This window comes from Phoxinus phoxinus, assembly GCF_949152265.1.
Source record: "Phoxinus phoxinus genome assembly, chromosome: 19".
NCBI classification, from domain to species: domain Eukaryota; kingdom Metazoa; phylum Chordata; class Actinopteri; order Cypriniformes; family Leuciscidae; genus Phoxinus; species Phoxinus phoxinus.
In genome coordinates, this window is record NC_136894.1 from 32,159,155 (window position 1) to 32,178,193 (window position 19,039).

The following is a 19,039-nucleotide window of genomic DNA, read 5'->3' on the forward strand; positions in this document are numbered from 1 at the left end:
TGCAAGGGAATCTATCAACCCCCACCGTTTACACAAGAAGGAACATCTTCCCCCAGCATGGAAACTTAAGATACAGATCATTCTCGGGCTCACACCTCCCTCCAGCTGAATCAACGTTACATCAGGAAACTCAGAATACAGACAGAGAACATACAGCATTAATCTGTTAAATCATTAGGAACAGAATAAGAAATAAAAGATTAAAATCGCCATTACATGGCCTGTCCGTAAATAAATTATTTTAAAGAAAAACTTTCGGGCGCCAGACAGGATTAAACCTGTCAAAAAAAATTAACTTAACCCAGGATAGCAGAGAAGGTAACCACCTGTTACACAACAAATTATAATAATAATCCCAGGAAGGTCAGTTCGCAAGGTATATTTATTTTTCCACACATGTTCAAAATTATAAATCACAAAAAAAATCACAAGAAGAAAGAAAGACCCAAAAAGAAAGAAAAACACAATAAGAAGTGAAGTTCACACTAGTGGTCTCTGGTCGTCGAGATCCGTGCCGGGAACCGACCGCATCACGCTATCCACGTTTGCAGATTCGTGTCCACATTCATTAAAAAAAAATGTCCATAAAGAAAAAAGAGGAAAAAAGAAAACATTGGATAAACATCTCATTAAGTTCGTGGTAAATCACCAACATTAAATCAACAGCAACAATCATTTTAAATAAGCACACAGAATGTGCGAATATGAAAGCTATGCGAGTGGGTGCGTGCGTGCGTGTGTAGAAGTGCGTGTAATGGCGGCGCAGAGGTACTGACCAAGTTTGCAGATATTGAAGGCACCAATGAGTATCGCGGGTCATCAGACACCAAGATAGGTGGACAAGCAGTTTTCCGAATTGCCTTCAGGACAGCTCACGACAATCGGTCTGGAAGCGCACTGCTTCAGTCACGCACCAGACCCATTAGTTTCACATGAAACAGCTGATTGACACGCACATCGTCTTTCCATCAAACCATCACTCATACTGGCAAACCTCATGTGCAAACAAACGGATGACGCTCCAGATTCAGGTACTAACGTTACACACTCCCTTTAAATACAACTTCCTTCCGTTGTTAATTGACACTCCACCCAAAATCACGCTAAAGTGAAAGTAAACAATGTTGTGGGACAGATTCTCTTATTTGCCACAAACCGGTTGATGTAAAATACGTCCGACTGTTTGCACTGTATTTTATTATTTTATTTTCCAAACTGTGATTCAGGAAGATTTTATAAATTTTTAGGGCTGTCTGATTGGAAGAGATTTTGAAGGGGAACGGGAGAGCTTCACTCCGACGAGGCGAGTGAGGATTAGCTATACTATGGAGAGTATAGAGGTTCGCTGTTTGTTTAAAACAGCAAAAGTTAAACGTGCTCTGTGGGGGCCCCATTGGGCAATACTGGTGTAAGACACCACTCCAGCAGAGGACGTCCCTGGATTGTAGGTCCAGTGGCACTGCAAACCTGCTCAATCACTTCCATCTCAGATAGGGGTGATTATTAATTATCAGGGCTGTCTGATTGGAAGAGATTTTGAAGGGGAACGGGAGAGCTTCACTCCGACAAGGCGAGTGAAGATTAGCTATACTATGGAGAGTATAGAGGTTCGCTGTTTGTTTAAAACAGCAAAAGTGAAACGTGCTCTGTGGGGCCCCTTTGGGCAATACTGGTGTAAGACACCACCCCAGCAGAGGACGTCCCTGGATTGTAGGTCCAGTGGCACCGCAAACCTGCTCAATCACTTCCATCTCAGATAGGGTTTTAATTATTCTTATTTCTTTTGATTATTTTGCTTTCTTCTATGCAAAGCACTTTGAATTACCACTGTTTAACAAATTTAGAGGTCTTTAGAATCGCGTGGAAAGACAGTATGTCACGTTATAAAAAGGCTCTAAAAGCAGCAAGGGCTGAGCATCTCCGCAAACTAATAGAAAATAACCAAAACAATCCAAGGTTTTTATTTAACACTGTGGCTAGATTAACAAATAAACAGACATCACCTGAACAAAATATTCCGTTACATTTTAATAGTAATGATTTCATGAATTTCTTCACTGAGAAAATAGAAAGCATCAGAAACTCAATTGTAAATGTACAATCTTTGACAGCGTCTTATGATTCAGCCTCAATTATCGCCCCTCAAGAACAACTACAGCGCTTTACAACTATAGGACAGGAAGAGCTAAATAAACTTATCACTGCATCTAAACCAACAACATGTTTATTAGATCCAATACCCACTAAACTACTGAAAGAAGTGTTACCTGTAGTGGAAGAGCCTCTTCTCAATATTATTAACTCGTCTCTATCTTTAGGACATGTTCAAAAAACATTCAAGCTGGCAGTTATAAAACCTCTTATTAAGAAACCACAATTAGATCCAAATAACCTAGCAAATTACAGACCCATTTCAAATCTTCCATTTATGTCTAAAATACTAGAAAAAGTTGTGTCCGCTCAACTGTGCTCTTTCTTGCAAGAAAACGATATCTATGAAAAGTTTCAGTCTGGATTCAGGCCACATCATAGCACAGAAACTGCGCTGGTTAAAATCACTAATGATTTACTTTTAGCTTCTGACCAAGGCTGTATCTCAATACTAGTTTTACTCGATCTTAGTGCTGCGTTTGACACTATAGATCATAAAATACTCTTAGATCGACTTCAAAATTACACTGGTGTTCAGGGACAGGCATTAAGCTGGTTTAGATCGTACCTATCAGACCGTTACCATTTTGTCCATTTAAATAGGGAAAAATCAAAGATAACGTCAGTAAATTATGGAGTGCCGCAGGGATCTGTATTAGGCCCCCTGCTATTCTCAATTTATATGCTGCCACTTGGTAATATTATAAGAAAACATGGAATAAGTTTCCACTGTTATGCTGATGACACTCAATTATATATTTCATCAAGACCAGACGATAACACAAAATTATCTAAAATGACATAGTGTGTTAAAGATATAAAATATTGGATGACGTGTAATTTTCTTCTATTAAATTCAGATAAAACGGAGGTATTACTGATTGGTCCAAAAAACTGCCCACAAAACCTCTTACAATACAACCTTAATCTAGATGGACGTCCTGTTACTTTATCCTCTACAGTAAAATACCTGGGTGTTATACTAGACCGCAACTTGTCTTTTGAAAATCATATTTCAAATGTCTCAAGAACAGCCTTTTTCCACCTTAGAAACATTGCTAAGCTTCGTAATATGCTATCAGTTTCTGATGCAGAAAAGTTAGTTCATGCATTCATGACCTCGAGACTAGATTACTGTAATGCTTTATTAGCTGGTTGTCCTGCATCCTCCGTAAACAAGCTACAGTTAGTCCAAAATGCAGCCGCTAGAGTTCTTACTAGGTCAAGAAAATATGATCATATAACACCGATCTTATCATCTCTACACTGGTTACCTATTAAGTTCCGTATCAATTACAAAGTATTGTTACTGACCTATAAAGCCCTAAATGGTTTAGCTCCTGTGTATTTAAGAGATCTTCTATCGCCATATAATCCATCGCGCTCTTTAAGATCGCTAAATTCGAGGCTTCTGGTCGTACCTAGGATAACTAAGTCCACTAAAGGAGGGAGGGCGTTTTCACATCTAGCTCCTAAACTCTGGAATAGCCTTCCTGATATTGTCCGAGGCTCAGACTCGCTCTCCCAGTTTAAAACTAGATTAAAGACGCATCTCTTTAGCCAAGCATTCACATGATGCATCTCATACCTTTTATACTACAGTTAAATCAGATCAAATGCATTCATATTATGAACAGCAGCTACGCTAATTATTTCCCATCTGCCTTTTTTGTTGTTATCTCGGGACGCCTGTCCTGAGATAACTCAAATAGAGTTCGTCAGCTCCAGTTATGTATCCAGCCTCTCATGGAGACTTCAGATGCCCAAACGCCTGTGATGAGACGACTCGACGCCTGTGAAGAGACGACCCAACGCCGGCGATATGTTATGCCCTAAATTTTATGATTAACTAACTGTATTTTTTGTATGTATATTTTTGAAATGCATTTTCTGTAAAGCTGCTTTGAAACAATATGTATTGTGAAAAGCGCTATACAAATAAACTTGAATTGAATTGAATTGAATTGTTTAGCTTTGCATTTACTGAATGAGCACTGTGCCACTGTTCGTTGACTGTTTGCACTGTATTTTATTTTCTAAACTGTTTTAATTATTCTTATTTCTTTTATTATTTATGTAATTATTTTAATTTCTTCTATGTAAAGCACTTTGAATTACCACTGTGTATGAAATATGCTATATAAACAAACTTGCCTTGCCTGGCCTTGAACATCCCAGGTGCAAACTCAAGACAGGTGGGAGAAACCGAAAGGGCCTGAAGGTCTCCGACTCTTTTGAGGGATGAGATAGCAAGAAGAAAAATGGTCTTGAATCTCAGAAATTTCTCTTAAACCGACTCTAGGGGCTTGAAGGTAGCCCCTGAAAGGCCTTCCAAAACTATTGTCAGATCCCAAGCCGGCACCCTAGTACGTGTTGCAGGAAGGAAACGTATAATCAGGGGGTCTCAACCCAAAGATGTACTACCCACCCTGGGATATACACTGCCCTCAGAGAGAGTATCTTCCCTAGGGACCACAAGAGGATCTGGTGCGCCAGTTTGCAGAGTGGACGCGAACACAGACCCTCCTGACGATTTATGTAAGAGACCACCGATGTGTTGTCTGTACGGACGAGCACATGATGGCCCCTCAGGTCTGGAAGGAAATGTTTCAACACACTGAAGACAGCCATCATCTCCAGGCAATGTATGTGCCAAGAGAGATGATGACTCCTCCACAGACCTTGAGCTGAGCAGCCTTCCATTACCACTCCCCAGGCGGTGAGGGGAAGCATCTGTTGGGATCGCAACTCGATGGCAAAGAGCTCCCAACACCGGACCCTGGGATAGGAACCAGTGTTTCCTCCATATAACCAAGGCAAGGAGGCATGCCGTATGATCTTGATCATACGAAGTGGGTTTCCCCTCGGGGAGAATTTTCTTCATGTGAGCAAGGACGACGTCTCGATGCCGAACCGCTAACTGTTCCGATTCTGCCAGAATCAGCCAGTCGTCGATGTAGTTCAGAATGCGTATGACCTGCAGCCTGAGTGGGGCCAGAGCTGCATCTACTCACTTCGTGAACGTGCTAGAGCTAGACCGAATGGAATCACCCGATATTGGTATTCTTTGCCCCCCGGAAAAAAACCTCAGGAACTTCCTGTGTTGAGGGAGGATGGAGACATGGAAGTAAGCGACCTTTAAATCTATCGTGACAAACCAGTCCTCGGATCTGATTTGAGTCACGATCTGTTTGAGTGTGAGCATCTTGAACTTGAGTTTCATGACTGCACGATTCAACAGACGAAGATCTAAAATGGGACGCAACCCCCCATCCTTTTTTGGAACAATGAAGTAGCGGCTGTAAAACCCTGATTCTCTGTCGGGCGAGTACACCTGCTCTATAGCTCCTTTCGCTAAGAGAGATTCTACTTCTTGCTCCATTACCAGAGCCTTCTCGGGATGTACTAACGTGAGTAACACCCCGTTGTAACGAGGAGGAGGAGAACCAAACTTGATTCTGTAACCTTTCTCTATTATCTGCAGGACCCATGGAGATCTACTAAAATCTACTAAGGGTACCAATCTCTCGAGACTGGCCTCTGGTGTTATCGAAACAGCCATTTCGGCGCCCTGAAGCATACTGGCAGGAAACAACCGAACTGAATGTTTTTGAACCCCTCTCAGAAGGCGAGAGTCTAACACAATGTCGAGTTGACACTGAGCTGAGAGCTCGCTGGAGACCTCTGCGCCCCGAGGCACCAAGAGTGGCGGGGTTGGCAGAACGGTCCCCTGAGGACCCCGAAGAACACCAGGTGCTATAATGAGGTGAACACCGCTCCACCCCGGCTAGGGCTGTCCTCAACGGTCTGAAGCCCGTTGCGTCAGGACCTCTTTTGACCCGAAGCCTTCTTCGCCATAAGAACGGTCCTCAGATCTGGCTTTGACTTAGAGGACTTCGGGTGGGAGTGTTGACTCGGCCCCCATGATTTAGTGGGAGGAGCACGAGACGCAACACTCACTTTCTGTTGCATGCGGTGCGAGGAGTTTGGCTGGGGATGCTCACACCCAGCATCCCCAGGTGGCTGGACTCGGCGAGGGAGGAATTTTTTAAAAACCTCTGATTGTTTCTTAGTTTCTTGAAACCTCTCCTGACACCCTTACACCTTAACCTAGCTGCTCCCGACGAGCTGGATGGCGCCTTGCATGGCTGACACCACAGTCGGTGTACGAATGAGTGAGTGAATGGGTGAATGTGAGGCAATATGTAAAGCACTTTGGTGGCCATTGGGTCTGTGAAAGCGCTATATAAATGCAGTCCATTTACCATTTGAAACCTCTCAACAACTGTGTTCACCGAGTCACTCAAAAGACCAGAGGGAGAAATAGGGGCATCCAAAAGAAAAGCCCGATATTTTTCTTTTTTCTCAGCTAAGTTAACCCAAAGGTGTCTTTCAGTAGCTACGAGGGCTGCCATAGACCGCCCAATAACACGAGCGGTCTCCTTCGTAGCCCTTAGAGAAAGAACTGTGGCCTGACGAAGTTCTCGAATTTCGTTAGGACTAACTCCCTCACTCTTATCGATATCCCCCAACAGGTCTGCCTGGTAGGCTTGTAGCACTGCCATCGTGTGCAGACTGGCTCCAGCTTGACCTGCTGCCATATAAGCTTTGCCCACTAAATTATATGTAATTTTTAGTGGTTTATTGGGCAACACGAAAGCCTTCAGGGACAATGCTGACCCAGAAGACAGATAGCTCGCGAGCGCCTGTTCAGCCGGGGGCATCGACCCATAAACATATTCCTTCAGTCCTCTTATATAATATGTATGCACTTGCGGACTGAAGAGACGTGAAGAATATGGTTTATCCCATGATCTACATAGCTCACTATGTAGATCAGGAAAAAATGGAAGGGCCCTTGATGGAGATGAAATATTAGATGTTAAAAAGCGCTCATCTAACTTGCTTTTAGTACAAGCATCTTTTCTCTCTGCTGGCCAGTCAATATTTAATTTGTCAACAGTACGAGTTATCACCTCCACAAGCTCCTCTTATGCAGGGGAAAGAGATGCCGAATCCTCCCCCCATGTTGTGTTTGTGTCACTTTCACCAACACTCAGTAAGTCTACCTCCTCAGAGCTAGAGCACCAAAGCATCGGACTCTCTTCCTGGGTGGAAGAAGCCGCTGGGCGGGCTTCCGACACCGGCAAGAGAGCAATGGATCCCTCGGGTAATGGAGGAGATAAGGCAGAGCCCGTCTCCAACCCCGCCGAGAGATCCATTTGCAAACCCCAGGTGAGCCTTCTCCGTGCTGCCTCGGCAGCAGCGGGTCCAGCGCCCTGAGGTTCGCGAGCCTGTCCATCATCCTCGAATGTGGACAGGCGGGAGCGGAGCATGCGGAGACGCTCGCAATTCAATTCAATTCAATTCAATTCAATCAACTTTATTGATCCCACACGGGGCAATTGATTAAGAGCAGCATGTCAACAACAATACTAATACAAATCACACACATTATCCACACAAGTAACACAAGTAACGAGTAACGCAATGATGACAGTCAGCCCCCTCGAAGGCTGACATAGCATGCTCCACTCCCAAACAAACTACACAAAGATCATGTGTGGGATACACCCGTAAGGAAACAGGGGCAGGGAGAAGCACAAGACTTCAATAGCTGTTTCGCCATGATATATATATATCAGTGACAGACAACAATAAATATACAGACAGTTTTGACACAGAGCGCTTTGCTGAGGCACAAAAGCTAACGCGAGTAAATTCTTTTCATTGGACTAGTTGACATACGTGCTTCAGACGTAATCACGCGGAGGCATTCCCAAAGCGTCATCGACGCATCACAAGTTCCCTCAAAAGGGAACTATAAAGGACACAGAGACATTCAGTTTGTTTTCGTTATTTTATAAAATATGAATATCTTTTGTAAATTAATTAATTTTATCTTGCTTTTATCTCTATGACCATAACTTACAGAGGAAGAGTTTACTCTCCTTAAAAAGGGGAATTCAGGTCATTCGATGCCTCTCGCGTGCACACACAAAATATTTTTGAATTGCTTACTTGATATCACGGCCTGTTCATTATTAAAATAAAATAGTCAACCAAACATATCAAACGTTGCACTGCTCAATTTGTGTAATCAGTGCATCTCTAATATGTAACAAGGACACTTTTAGATAAAGTGTTATCAAATATTCTTGCAATTTTTATGATGTGGAAACTAACCCACTCAAGCAGTTTATAGAAGCGGGTCTGAACCTTAGACTGGACCTGTTAATGGTGCCGTGGATTAAGTGTCTGATTGTGAAGTTATCTGAGCTGTAGATCCTGAACTGAGAGACTGAAGAGTGTCATTGTTCTCTACAGGTTGAGGGATTGTGGTGTTACAGAAGAAGGTTGTGCTGCTCTGGCTTCAGCTCTGAGATCAAACCCCTCACACCTGAGAAAACTGGATCTGTCTGAGAATAAAGTAGGAGATTCAGGAGTGAAGCTGTTCTCTGATCTACTGCAGGATCCTCACTGTAAACTGGAGATAATCGGGTAAGTTTGTATAAACTTCTCATATGGTCTACTGTGAAATTACTAATGGGACTGTTGCTTTTATTTTCATAAGATTATTTCCAATGTGCCTTGTGACACCTCTATATTAAGGCTAAGAGAAATACACATACTTTATTTCACAAATGTGAAGGAGGAAAAAATACGGTAAAATAAGTATGGGTATGATTCAATTGGCTTCAGGCCTCTAGTTCTCTATCTTTTGTATGTGGGACTTTTATGTTTGGTGCAGAAACATCCTGTAGTTGGCAAAATGGACTTTCATTTTGACAGGAGAGCTCCTTGAAGGAAGGAAGGCCTTGTTTAGAGAAAAGGCCAAGCCAGAGGTTGGCAAAGCAAAGGCAAGGCAAGTTTATTTATATAGCACATTTCATACACAGTGGTAATTCAAAGTACTTTACATAGAAGAAATTAAAATAATTACATAAATAATAAAAGAAATAAGAATAAAACAGTTTAGAAAATAAAATACAGTGCAAACAGTCGGACGAACAGTGGCACAGAGCTCATTCAGTAAATGCAAAGCTAAACAGTGGTAATTCAAAGTGCTTTACATAGAAGAAATTAAAATAATCAAAAGAATCTATCTGAGATGGAAGTGATTGAGCAGGTTTGCGGAGCCACTGGACCTACAATCCAGGGACGTCCTCTGCTGGAGTGGTGTCTTACACCAGTATTGCCCAATGGGGCCCCCACAGAGCACGTTTCACTTTTGCTGTTTTAAATAAACAGCGAACCTTTAAACTCTCCATAGTATAGCTAATCCTCACTCGCCTCGTCGGAGTGAAGCTCTCCCGTTCCCCTTCAAAATCTCTTCCAATCAGACAGCCCTAAAAATTAATGAAATCTTCCTGAATCACAGTTTGGAAAATAAAATAATAAAATACAGTGCAAACAGTCGGACGTATTTTACATCAACCGGTAGCTATTATAGATCTTTCTTTTAAAAGGATCTTCTTACAACTTACATGTATCAACTTTCTTTTCTCTTTCAATCTTCTTACAACTTCCATCTATCAACTTTCTTTTCTCTTTCAATCTTCCTACGACTTCCATCTATCAACTTTCTTTTCTCTTTCAATCTTCTTACGACTTCCATCTATCAACTTTCTTTTCTCTTTCAATCTTCTTACGACTTCCATCTATCAACTTTCTTTTCTCTTTCAATCTTCTTACGACTTCCATCTATCAACTTTCTTTTCTCTTTCAATCTTCTTACGACTTCCATCTATCAACTTTCTTTTCTCTTTCAATCTTCTTACGACTTCCATCTATCAACTTTCTTTTCTCTTTCAATCTTCTTACGACTTCCATCTATCAACTTTCTTTTCTCTTTCAATCTTCTTACAACTTCCATCTATCAACTTTCTTTTCTCTTTCAATCTTCTTACGACTTCCATCTATCAACTTTCTTTTCTCTTTCAATCTTCTTACAACTTCCATCTATCAACTTTATTTTCTCTTTCAATCTTCCTACGACTTCCATCTATCAACTTTCTTTTCTCTTTCAATCTTCTTACGACTTCCATCTATCAACTTTCTTTTCTCTTTCAATCTTCTTACGACTTTGTTTTCTCTTTCAATCTTCTTACGACTTCCATCTATCAAACTTTCTTTTCTCTTTCAATCTTCTTACGACTTCCATCTATCAACTTTCTTTTCTCTTTCATTTACTTGCACATTCTTTTCACTTTCCTTAGCCCTGCATTCACATTCTTAGTTCTTTCTCAGACGAAAACTTTAATATCGTCATTCAAATACTGTTCTACGAACAGTGGCACAATGCTCATTCAGTAAATGCAAAGCTAAACAGATGTGTTTTGAGTCTGGATTTGAATGTGGCTACTGTAAGAGCACACCTGATCTCTTCTGGAAGCTGGTTCCAGCTGCGGCTGGCATAATGGCTAAAAGCGGACTCTCCTTGCTTTGAGTGAACCCTTGGTATTTCTAGTTGATGTGATCCTAATGATCTGAGTGATCTGTTGGGTTTATATTCACTGAGCATATCTGCAATGTATTGAGGTCCTAGGCCATTAAATGATTTATATACCAGTAATAATACTTTAAATGCCGTGTTGCAGGTTTAATTTTTCAACGAATTTGTGCAATTTGCTTGTTGGTAATGAACATTTAAACTGTTATCCATTGTATTTTATGTTGTTGGGTATCACAAAACGGAATATAATACGAAAAAGTAGGTACTATCTTACAGCGGCAACGATTCTCCTTTCCGCCACAATGCATTGCATGACGTCACCTTGGGGAGAGAGTTTACCAAAGCCCGCCTTGAGAGCATTGAGAGTGACTAGAGAGACGAGTAGTAGACGAGAGTGTTCAGATAGCGCAGATTATAGAACATGATCATTGTCTATACAACACATCTCTAGTCACCTATAACTGTTTAAGTTGGTTTATAAGACTTCGTCAAAAAAGTAAACAAACAACATACTCGTGCATGCTGGCTAGAAGGGGACCATGATCCTGCCTGAGATGTGTGTAGCCTATGCTAACTTCAGCACAAACGGGTTCAGGCAGCATGCATTCAGCATTCAGTCACATCTGGTCGCGGAGTGAGCTCCTCTTTTCTTCTGCTTCTAACTTTTGAGTTAAAAGAATCAAGGAGACAATCAACAGAGTCAGCAGATATGCTTGGTGTTAAAGATATAGCCTTCATAAATAGTACACTAGTGTTCTCATTTAAGCATCTCTTCTTGACAGACACAGATCTAGCTTCAATGGCAGGAGAGATCAATATATCAAAGAAAATACAGAAATGATCAGACAGTGCTACATCCTTAATAACAATCAATGAAATGTTTAGACCCTTACTGATAAGTAAATCTAGAGTGTGTCCACAATTGTGTGTCAGTCCATGTACATGCTGAGTCAGATCAAAAGTTTTAAAAACAGTTTTGATTTCTTTTGCCATATTGTTTTCTGCATTATCTATGTGAATGTTAAAATCTCCAGCAATAGCAAACTGGTTTATTTGAGTTGCAAGCCAAGTTTGTTACTGCCTGACATAATTTTACAATATTAGTGATAGTATAAACATGATTGGATGATGTAAAGATGTGACGACCGTGTTCATATACAGATATGTTGAGGATTTTTGGGTACTTGCATAAAAAATGTATATTCCATTGCACTTTATTTGAAGGTGTCATTGTTACAGAGTAATTATATATTTAAGTACCGAGTAATATTAAGCAAATACATGTACTATAGGGTTAGGGTAGGATTAGGATTTGGTTGAGGGTTAGTTGCATGTAATAATGCATCATTTACTGTAATTAATATGGTACAGATGTGGCCATTAAGAATGCAATTTTTTTCCCGCGTACTGCCGATCAAGCCTGTCAGCACATTTTTTAGAATTTAAATAAATCTGTTGTGCTTCCCAGAATATCCACCAGAAAGCGCATGGAAGAACATACTGTATCTACAGGCCTGAACAAATTACTCGTAAACACTTTGGAATTATTCATCCGATTGTTTAATACGCTTATAGATTATTTGAGTATGTTACATTTTTTAAATATAATTAACATAATTATCAGTGTCTGATAAATTAACTTCATGTTATGTTGTGATTGTGAGAAAACCGCAATAAAATAAAAATAAAATAGTATTAGACCCAAATATTTGATATTGTAATATGGACATTGAAAAATCTATTTACACATGATCATTATTGATGTGTTTTATAAACACAGTGTTGTTGTTGTTGTTCAAATTTAAAGATGCCTGTGCATACAAAAAGATGAAGTGCAACAGAGAATTAAGTGTAGGCCTAGGCTATAAGTTAGTCTAAAAACATATAGTTATCCAATGATGAAGCAAACATCAATTGTGTATTTTACAATAGATCTTTCATGATAAATTTTGGTAAATGTGCTTTAAAAATGTGTTTATAATAATGAGATGAGATGTAATTCTGTATAATTCTGTAATATAATTCTGACATGCTCTAACATTTGTGCTTATTTCTGTTACTTGTGACATTTTCATGGCTAAAGTCTTATTACACTAGCCTGGTTCTACCAGACTCTCGTACATTTCATTTGTACAGAGAGTCTGGCCTCTCTCCTTTGACAAGCGTTAACTTCCTTGTAGGCGGGTCCTCTGTTGAAGTTTAAAACTATTGGATCTACCCAGAGCCACTCAGGACCTGCCATAACCAATCGCTAACGTTTGGTCATGACGTATGTCATGCGCGGGAACCGGCCGTAAAACGCGTATCCGAATGATCAGAGGATTGTGTTTAGAATAAGATGTCTGTCAACAAGAGCTGCAAGTTTTGTTCTTCGAATTTAAGAATTCACGGAACAATTACAAATTCTTGATGTATATTTGACACTAAGGACAGTGATAATGTATTCAGTCAACTGTCGAAGCTGGGTCTAATCATTAACAATACGCCGTTGCGCTCGGTTCAAATCTGCCGCAAATGCTGTGTAGTGATCAGTGATCGCTCGCATCTTTCTCCGCTGCCATTACTGAACTACAACTCAAACTAACGCACGACATCAACGTCATCGTTCTCAGCCACTCCCTCTGTTCGCTGATTAGACCGGTGAAATTTTGATTTCAGAAAACCAAAGAATACACCACAATCCCTGACCTAGTACTTCTTCTTCTTCTTCTTCTTTCGTGTGTCGTCATCAAATGTCCAGCTCAGTAGAGCTCAGCCACGTTCTCATCTCAGGTCCCACGTCGAAGAGGCCGGCCTCCGAGGGTGGTTTATATAGTGGACAGGTGGTGATAATGTGCTCGGCAGTCTGCTCTGGCTCCCCACACTCACACACTGCTCTGTCCTCCAGGCCCCACTTCCTCATCGATGCTTTGAAACGTCCAACCCCAGTTCGCAGGCGGTTTAGCAGAGTCCATTGCCGGCGTGGCAGATCCTCTCCTTCAAGACCGCCTCCAGGGTCATGGATGTAGCGGTGGATTCGTGAGGGCCCTGCTGACTCCCACTCCTGCTTCCAGGCTGCCGCGAGCCATGCCACTGTAGACAGGTCCTCGGGGATGGACCTGAGCAGATCTTGTGCCGCCTTGTTGTACGGGTGGCGGGACTTCAGTCTATGAGGAGGCAGTGCTGTTGTGGTGGTATTATGCAGGATATGCCAGTTGTATCTTTGGGCTTTCCTTGCAAGAGCAAGGGTAGCAGCCTCTCGTCGGAGGCCGGCCGGGGCAATTTCCGCTAGTGTTGGCAGATGGTAGACAGGGGTATATTTCAGGCAGCCAGTTATAGTCTGAAGGGCGGTGTTTATGGCAGTTTCGAGTTTCCTGGCGTGTGGGCTTCTGCACCAGGCTGGGGCGCAGTATTCAGCTGTGGAGAAGACTAGAGCTACTGTTGATATTCGAAGCACCTTGGCAGTTGCACCCCAGCTAGTACCAGCGAGGCGTCGGATTATTGCGACCCTTGATGACACTTTGGCCGTCACTTCTTCAAGATGTTGAAGAAGTATGTCCAGTTCCGGTCTAGCCTCACTGTTGTTCAGGTGGTAAGCTGCTGCAACTGTCTTGCCGATGCTGAGCTGTAAACGCCACTCACGCAGGTAAGCTGCCAAGGTGTCCATGTCCTGGTTGAGGCTGGCCTGCATCTGCTCCCATGTTTGTCGTCTCATCATAATGGCCAGGTCGTCAGCGTAACCATATTTCCGGGATGTTGTTTCCGGTAAGTCGTGGATGTAGATATTGAATAACATCGGTACGAGGACAGAACCCTGCGGAACACCATTCCTCAGCCTTCTAAGCCTGCTGCATTGACCGTCACTGGTCTTTAAGGTGAAGCTGCGGTTCGTCACCATCTCAATGATGAACTTCACCATGTGCCGGTCGGGAATGGTCTTTAGTAGCTATAGGTGGAGTCCGTGATGCCAGACGGTATCGTAAGAGGCTGTGAGATCAAGCAACACTACTCCAGCCTTCTGTTTTTCCTAAAAGCTGTCCTCAATGTCTTGGGTGAGCAGTGTCACCTGGTCAACCGTTGACCAACCGCGCCGGAAGCCAGCTTGTTCCCGTGGGAGTTGAGAGTCCACTATTGGCTCGATATGATTATAAATCAGCCTCTCCAGGGTTTTGAATTGGACGCAGAGCAGTGAGATGGGTCGGTAGGATTTGGGGTCTTCAGCAGGCTTGTTTGGTTTTGGAAGGGCTATAACAGCAGCGCGGCGCCATATCTTCGGGAGCTTGGACCTCCGAAGGCATGTCGAATAGAATGAGCAGAGCCATACAGATGTTCTTACACTCTGGTGAGTCACAAACTCAGGGTGGATGTGATCATGGCCTGGTGCTTTCCCTTGTTTGGTCTCAAAGCAGTCTGGAGTTCAGCTGTTGTAAATTCCCCTGACAAGTTGGCGTCCACACTAGCTGCTCTACACAGGGAGGTCACCTGGTGTGATATTGTGCGGGCAAAGTTCTTATCAGCATCAGGGAAACAGCTGTTCTTAAGGAGCTGGGATGCAATGGCATTTGCTCTTATTGGGCACCGGGAGGTCGATGGTGTTCTACCTGTCAGCTGGTTTATTGTCCGCCACGCCTTTCGGCTGGAGTGGGTGAAGTCAATTGACTGAACTACTTCTATCCACCTTGTCCTTCGGGTGGCATCTAGCTTCTGCAGAAGTACCGTTGCAGATTCTTCAACTTCCTCCCTGGAGCTTGCCTGCTGGTGGACATGCAGGAGGTGGCCGCATTCTCCATCCCAGCCCGGGATGTAGTTTGTGTTAAAGCCACGGGCGATAGTTTTCCTTGCTGCCCCAAGGAGAACTCTGCAGTAGGCTGCATACCCAGCGTCCACGTCGGCGTTGTCTGGGTCTGGGAGACAGAATGATGTATTTTCTGTCTCCTCAGTGAATGACTGCCAATTTGCCTTACGAAAATTCCATCTCCTGACGGGTTTCCCTACAACTGGCTGCACCAGGGATGGGACCTTTATGATGGACGGACGGTGGTGTGAGCGGGGGAACCTATCCAGGACACGTCTCTCTGGTTTTTGAGCCGTGTGCCACACAGCGAAAGCCAAGTCCGGGTTGGTGTGGGTGTTCCAGCGTGCTGAAAAGAAACTTGAAGGTTTTTTGGGGTCGAACAGCAGCAACGCATTGGCATTGGAGGCCCATTGGCTTAATGTCTCTCCATTTGGTGTGGTATTGTAACCCCAGTCTATGTGTTGGCAGTTAAAGTCCCCTGCATAGATGGCGGGTGCAGGTGCCGGTGGGAGTGATGCCATGGTCAGCATTGATGGTGGGGGCTTGTAGACATTGACAACCGTTGAAGTCTGCACCTTAGTGGACAGCCATTCGATACTCGAGCCTGGTGGAGATTGGCCAGTGGCTGTCCAACTAAGGTTGTTCCTTACAAAGGTTGCAAGTCCATGCTGTTTGCTGTGGGTAGACCCAGCAAGCTGGAAACCGGGCAGTTTGAGGAGGTTATCACTGTCACAGTGTGTCTCCTGGAGGAAGACGGCTGCTACTTTGTGGGAGTCAGCGAGATGGTAGATGACTTCCATTTTAGCGATGGTAAGGCCCTCTACATTAAGTTGGAACACCGACAGACCTTGGTACTCGATGGTCGGGATGGTCACTCGTCCTGACATGGACGCACCATGTCCCTTCGGTCTCTTGCACCTCGGTCTGCCAGCTAGATGATGACTGGTTGGCGACATTAGTTTCGCAAGCTGGTCTTGCACCATTTCTTGCTACTCACGGAGGAGGCCACGTGAAGGCTGTCGTCATCTCCTCCTAGTACTAAAGGAAAATAAAAATTGAGCGGAAGTACGTAGGAGGTCGGAGCCAGGCTATTATTACACTGTATTCAGCACAAACTCCAGTAATATGTCAGCAGCATGTATGTAAAAGTTTGTAGTTTTGAGATAATAACATTTATGCGTGGTTTGTGAAAATGAAAAAAAAAAGTCACTGAAATAAGGTCATAATACCTAAACTGATTATTTCTTCACAAGACTTTTGAAAGTTGTATCACGTAGCCTAGAATATTTGCTCCAAAACTATGTGAAAATCACCTTGACTACTCATTCAGATAAGATAATATATTGATTTAAAATTTGTAAGACATGTCTTGTGTATGAAAGCTTTATGCGAGTAGGCGTAAACCACCATGAATATTGAGTGTTTCACACCTGAGAGAGACAAAGAGCCTCCCATAATGGCCCTATTAGGAGCTCTTAGGCACTATCATTACATTACCTTGCACAAAGAATGAGGAGATTTAAAAAAGAATGGCTTTTTGATTGTTTGAAATTATTTACAACACAACATAATCCAAAGATACACAACAAATAGCAAAAAAAGCAAATGATTTAACACACTGAACTAAAGACAGAGACTTAACCAGTCACACACCTTTGCCATTCCTGAAACATAGTGCATACCTGTCATTTCCAAGGTGTTTGATTTTTCACTTTACCTCCTCATGCTCATGTTGAAGTCAGCAGGACTGGTACCTAAAAAAAAAAAAACCTGTGAACATGCTGATATCAAGAGAAACTAGGGCTGCATGATTTTGGGAATACAATTTAGATTTGTTCTGGTTAAAATTGCTTTTTAAAATTTACAAAATACACACATATATATATAATGAACACCAGGTTTGTTGTGCCTTGTAGGCATATACCTGCAGGGCTGAATAATATAATAATAACAATAGTATAGCAGGCATCGTTAAAAAGGAACACTTCAGTAACACTACACTAGAGAAAATATAGTGATTATCATATGTTACTTCAAATGTTTACAATCGATATGACGTTATGAAATGAGATTGGAGTAAAAACATGGTGCGTTTTGCTTTTCAAACACACGTCGCGCGACTGACTCAAACTCTCACAGCACGTGCAGGGAACATTTACTGAAGCATCGAGCAACAGTTCAATGGCAATGTGAAGTTTATGCAACAATAACAATATAATTCAGAATTATTTATTACCTTAAAATCTTTCTTGTCTTCAAATCGCGTTCTTCTTCTGATGTAAATCCAATAATCTCACAGCGTGTCTTCCAAACTCGACGACAGCAGAGGACTGATAAAGTTTGGCGGCGCTTTGTTTTTGAGGTAATGAACACGTTCGCGCGACGCGTGTGGGTGTGGTCACATTAAAACTAATGAGCAACGGTTAGAGAAACTGGATATCTTGTTGGTTTCATACAAATTACTTAAACAGAGAATATTTGTTTTCATTTTGAATCAAGTCATTTAAAACTACACACTTAAATGTTTATAAAGATATAGAGCTCATAAATGTGTGACAAGTATTCGCTCAGTTTTGTTTATGTTTAGAGACGTGCTCAAGAAAAAAAAGTTCACGAGACGGAGAGGCAGAAAGCACACCCTTCTTTATTTTACAAAAGCACAACGGTTTTTTTTTCATTGTAAGGACACATACAAAAGTAGACATCTCACAGATTATTTTTTCATATTTATTAAGTCTGTATGACCATAAATTACGGAGTATTTTAAATTGAGCGTCAGCGTCAGTTCTGGCAGGCCAGGTAGTCAAGACGCTGCATCGCTATTTGCTAACAACACAGCCTCATCAGCTGATTCTGCTCCAGCTGAGCTGCATTAGCTGGTTAACTCCCCTCGAAGCTAAATGGCTCACTCAAACAGGGCGCCCTATTTAAAGCACTTTCAGTTGCATCCCGTCTACTTGCTTGCTGTTTGCTTTGCTGCTGTCAGTACGTTCAAAAACGCTCATGCTGTCGTTTCACACAAAACTTACAATTGCTTCTTCAGCAAGTGATCCAGTGCTTTCGGGAGGGGTCAGATTTTGGCAGGTGCCGTTCCAGTGCTGATCCGCCGGAGCCGCTGTTTGTCACACAGACGGGGAAACCAACATCTAGAGCCTGGTTTGCTTCTCACTTACTTTCACTCTGCCAATTTGCGGACTGCCTCAGGACCGTTATACAGCTCATTCTCTGTGCATAGGTGCAGAAACTACAGCGATAGCATTCGCTCAGTTTAACCCTCAAAGCCATGGGGCGGTGGTCTTCTGGCGCTTATGAACGATACCTCCGTCCCGACATTCGGGCTTTTCTCAATGCTCAGAAGGCATGAGCTCAGGTCCCTGATTGTTTGCCTAATAAATAATTGTGCTCATCTGCTAAACCTGCTTTTGCTTCTGCTGGTGACAATCGCCCCTGACGTGCTACCGGTGGCTTAAAAATTTCCATTTTCTATTTATTTCAGGAGGCTGAGTTCTCGTTATCTCATTTTATAGCGCTTCTTAATATAGACTGTCGATATCAACGGTGATCAAGGCAACCGAGATCGGTGGCTTTTATTACGGTTATTAATTATTTTCCAGCAAGTATTTGATCGATTGACTTCCGTCGCATGATTTTTAGTATTA

At 42.4% G+C, this 19,039-nt stretch overlaps 1 protein-coding gene across 1 annotated transcript in view; it reads left to right on the forward strand.

The window, feature by feature from the left end:
• The window catches only part of LOC306987151 (NLR family CARD domain-containing protein 3-like), a 43,675-nt gene that overhangs the window by 14,769 nt on the left and 9,867 nt on the right, over window positions 1-19,039 (forward strand). The window contains exon 7 of the mRNA XM_079591215.1: window positions 8,479-8,652. Within this exon, the coding sequence (XP_079447341.1) occupies window positions 8,479-8,652 (174 nt within the window). The remainder of the gene's footprint in view (window positions 1-8,478; window positions 8,653-19,039) is intronic.